Below are 5,000 nucleotides of genomic sequence, written 5' to 3'. Positions count from 1 at the left end.
TGGATCGCTGCAGTAAATGAGGCAACCCTTTGATAGATAATGACAACACCACACCTGTCACTCTAGTCCACCCACACTGAGCTGAATACAAAAGTGCTGCCAATAAAATCATTCATCCCTTTCCGTGGTGAACTCTGTAACTCCCTGCCTGCTTCTGTATTTCCATGTTCCTGTGACCTGAACTCATTTAATTATCTCTTTAGTACCAAGACGCATTTATATACTCATTCTGGTTACTGTTTGGTGGTTTCATAAAGCTTCATGAACATATGTTGAGATTAGAATAGTAAACTTTGGCCATTAATCTTTAGACCTCCACAGATCCTTTCTAATGTATATAAAATCGTCTAAGCGCACCCAAAAATCAAGGTAAAAATGCGCCTCAGAACTGAAGGGGTTAAGAAGGAGGTTTCAAGACATTTTATCCATTATTTGGCTAACTCTCTCGGGCCTGGTCGGGGACTGGCATTTAAGTGGACCTTTTTGTTTGATCGTTTTTGTTGCCCTTGGACAATTTTTCCAACTCTAACATGAAAAAAAAAAAAAGGTTTGAACTATTCCACCACTTTTGTTGCCGGTGAGTCCTTCAGAATCACGCCCAAAACTTCCACCATAACACTGTATTACGTTGAGGGGGAAGCCAGAGGAATACAAGGGTGAATACAGTGGCGCCAGGCAAAATAAAACAGAATTGAGGGAAAAATTTCAATACCAGGCAACACATTCATAGTAATAAATGTTTCTGAATTTAACACAAGAGCGAAACTGACATATTATTTACAGGACAACATTTAAATGGAATTACGTATCTAGAAATGAAATGCCTGGAAATGAAATGAGTCTCTTCGTGTATTTAACAATATTGATGGCAACCAAAACAGGAGAGCGTAATAAAAGAAAGTTGTACAAATAAAGCCAGTAAACTATTTGTGTGGAATATGTATGTTAATGGACGTAACTAATCTTGCAATGATCAAATCCTACTTTTACAATGTCATATACGAATATTTCACAGTTTAATGTCATGTAGTATATTATGTGAAAGGTTCTCTCTCTCTCTCTCTCTCTCTCTCTCTCTCTCTCTCTCTCTCTCTCTCTCTCTCTCTCTCTCCCGAATTTTGAGAGGCAATCACAGTTCCCATGCGTTGCTTCTATATTTACTTCATTAATCATTCGTGAGCACAGTCCCGAGGCAGCAGTGAACGCGTCACTCAGCGCTGCATTATTAGCTTGTTCCTCATTAATACCAACACTCCGGCCAGTGCTGCTCACTCCCCTTACGCACCCCACCAAGACAACACACCGCTACCACCATCACCATCACCTAGTAATGCAACACTCATCTCGCTCAACACAATGGTAGAAGGCGGGATAGCACTACAGCAACACACGCTATCGAGTTTACGCTATGCATCATATATACGTTAATGGAACACACAAAACAAACACCACACAAACATGACGTGGGTAAAGGTTTCTGCTTACAAGTGTTCCATACCGACATACATTAGTCCAACGAACGCCATTATTACAAAAAGCCTCAAAGTATACAAATAAGTATCGTGTCATGTTTTCAGGATGTTGTACTCTGCCTAACCTATCCTATCCTATCCTATCCTATCCTAACCTAACCTAACCTAACCTACGAACGCCATTATGTCAAAAAAAGCGTGAAAAAATATACAAACTATCGTCATTTTAAGGATGTTGTACTCTTCATAACCTATCCTAACCTAACCTAACCAAACCAAACCTAACCAAACCAAACCTAACCTACGAGTGCTATTATACAAAAGCGTAAAAATATACAAAACAAACTGTGGTGTCATATTTTCAGGATGTTGTACCCTTCCTAGACCTAACCTAACCTAACCGAACTTAATATAAGCTAATTTAACTTAACCTAACCTAATACAAGCTAGCTATCTAACCTAACCTAACCTACCCTAACCGAACCTAATGTAACCTAACCTAACCGAACCAAATATAAGCTATTTTAACCTAATTTATATAACGTCTATATCTTTTTTGACTCGTACTTTTCTAACCTGTCCTAATTAACTAAACCTAATACTGGCTAACCAACATAACCTAACTTATATAACGTCTCATATCTTTCTTAACTCAGACATCTTACCTTAACCTTACCTAACTTAGAAAACACTTTATATATTCCCTGACCGGTACACCTTTTTAACCTAACTTAACCTAAACAAATATAACAAAACTGCTACATTTAACCATTCAACATACGAGGAATTAAAAAAAAAAAAACTCATGCAATGGATCTTTTTTCACACTCTATCATTACAAAGTCACCTTTATTCCATTTAACAAAACTGGTCTGAACAATCCATAAAGCTCACTCTCACTCGATGTCAACCAAATTCTACCACACTGATGCCACAACCCAATCATTCATATCCTTCCCAGCTGCACACACTGCCCGTCACGGCTCACCCTCACTCCTAACCAACCTTACACTCAATAGCATCGGATCTCTGCAATTAAACTAAACTATCTGAACTCTCCTCTCTAGTTATCTCTATATTTTTTTTCTAAAGGGAGATTATAGAGATATATCTTTAATTTGTTTTCCTATGTGTGTCACTTAATAACATAGCTCTGGAACTAAAATAAACTATCTGAACTATCCTTTCTAGTTAACTATCTAATTCTTTTTTCGAGAGGGACAAAATAAAGCATCATTTATGTAGTTTTCGTTTCATTTTGTGCGTCAGTCATGAACATCGTGTCTCTGTAACTAAACTAAACTATTTGATCTTTCCTCTCTAGTAAACTATTTTTCTAGATGGACATCATAAAGGGATACTCATTTAGTTTTCCTCTTTTTCTTTGTGCGTCAGTCATGAACATCGTATCTCTGATATAAACTAAACTGTTTGATCTTTTCTCTCTAGTTAACTTTATATATTTTTTTAGATGGACATCATAAGAGGGATATATCTTTAGTTTTATTTTCATTTTGTGCGTGAAACAAAAACATCGTACCTCTGGAAATAAACTAAGTGAATTTTCAACTCTCCTCTAATCAACTATTCCATTTGTTTCTACAGCAACAAAATAGTGGAGAAAATTCTTTGGTATTAAGTGCGTCATTTGCTGGCCTCCACTCTCTAATTACAAAGAAAATCAATGAAAACAACCCGTATTTGTAATCTCCATACCACCAGAAAACCCAAACATACACACAACACTACAAAAAATCTCCCCAAAGCCATAATTTCCACCCATTCCCAGCCCAGCATCTCCCTGACCGTACATTCAGCCTATGTGACGCACCTAACTCGATCATGTCTCTCCCAACAGCTCCCTTGGTGGCCGTGTATGCCGTGAGAGGCGAGACGGCGCACCTCCCCTGCAGTCTGACGCTGCCACCCCCGGAAGACTCGGTGATACTAGTGTTGTGGTACAGAAATGACACCAAGACGCCCGTATTCAGGTGAGGCACGAGGAGTGAGGGTGGCGGGGGCAACGGTGGAGGTTACAGAAAGTGAAGGGGTTGGATGGATGGAGCACGGATGAATAGATGGATGAAGGGATCTCCGTGTGATTGAAATTTGATGGCTATGCATGGAGGGGCCAGAGAGAGAGAGAGAGAGAGAGAGAGAGAGAGAGAGAGAGAGAGAGAGAGAGAGAGAGAGAGAGAGAGAGAGAGAGAGAGAGAGAGAGAGAGAGAGAGAGAGAGAGAGAGAGAGAGAGAGAGAGAGAGAGAGAGAGAGAGAGAGAGAATGAAAGCTTTAACTACAAAAACGAATTAGTAAAGTAAATAAAGAACAAAATCTGAAAAGGGACAAAATATCAAGGAGATTCAAATGATTGGAAAACACGAAGGAATTCAATCAGGAAACACACACACAAAAAAAAGTCAAAACAAAACGAGATTACAACACAAAAAAAAAAAACTCAGCCTTCACAATCCAATCAAACAAAAATTAATAAAAACAAAACAAATAAGAAAGAAAGAAAAAAACAATAACACCACCGAAATATTAACAAGAAAACGCGACGAAATAAACAAAACAAATAAAAAAAAACACAAGGACAAGATAAAACAACAACACCACTACTAAAAGAACACAAAAATAAGGACGAAGAAAAAACAATAACAAAGGAAAAAAGCTCAGAAGTAATGATAAGAAGAACAGGAAAACAAACACACACACACACACACACACACACACACACACACACACACACACACACACACACACACACACACACACACACACACAGAGAGAGAGAGAGAGAGAGAGAGAGAGAGAGAGAGAGAGAGAGAGAGAGAGAGAGAGAGAGAGAGGAGAGGAGAGGAGAGGAGAGGAGAGGAGAGGAGAGGAGGAGAGAGAGGAGAGGAGAGAGGAGAGGAGAGGAGAGGAGAGGAGAGGAGAGGAGAGGAGAGGAGAGGAGAGGAGAGAGAGAGAGAGAGAGAGAGAGAAGAGAAGAGAAGAGAAGAGAAGAGAAGAGAAGAGAAGAGAAGAGAAGAGAAGAGACGAGACGAGACGAGACGAGACGAGACGAGACGAAACACACACACACACACACACACACACACACACACACACACACACACACACACACACACACACACACACACACACAGAGCTGCAAGATAGCGACCCACACACCACCACGCATGCGCACTGACATCATCTCATAGAATCTTCCTTGATGAACGACATGGCGGCAGAGTTTTAAGACTATTGCTTGACTCTGAGAAGCGTGGACCAAGGACGCTGCTTAAGATTAATGAGGAGGCGAGACGAGCACTGGGAGAGACTGGGAGACGCGGAGAGGACCAGGAAGGGAGGTTGTGACGAGGTTGCAACTGGGACAGCAAGGGAGGATAAGGATCAGGGTGTAATATTGAGGTTCGATAAGGGGAAGGGTGACAAGATAGGGTGTGATAAGATGAGAGCCGTATAAAGTCAATATTGGAGCTGATAAGACAGAGGGTGATGGATTAAACATGGTGAGGGTGT

General features: G+C 40.2%; 1 protein-coding gene across 1 annotated transcript in view; it reads left to right on the top strand.

The window, feature by feature from the left end:
• The window catches only part of LOC123511981 (contactin-3-like), a 165,903-nt gene that overhangs the window by 107,803 nt on the left and 53,100 nt on the right, over positions 1 to 5,000 (top strand). The window contains exon 2 of the mRNA XM_045268090.1: positions 3,331 to 3,463. Within this exon, the coding sequence (XP_045124025.1) occupies positions 3,331 to 3,463 (133 nt within the window). The remainder of the gene's footprint in view (positions 1 to 3,330; positions 3,464 to 5,000) is intronic.

The sequence above is a fragment of the Portunus trituberculatus genome, chromosome 32 (assembly GCF_017591435.1).
Source record: "Portunus trituberculatus isolate SZX2019 chromosome 32, ASM1759143v1, whole genome shotgun sequence".
NCBI lineage: Eukaryota > Metazoa > Arthropoda > Malacostraca > Decapoda > Portunidae > Portunus > Portunus trituberculatus.
This window is presented reverse-complemented; position numbering and strand designations above follow the sequence as displayed.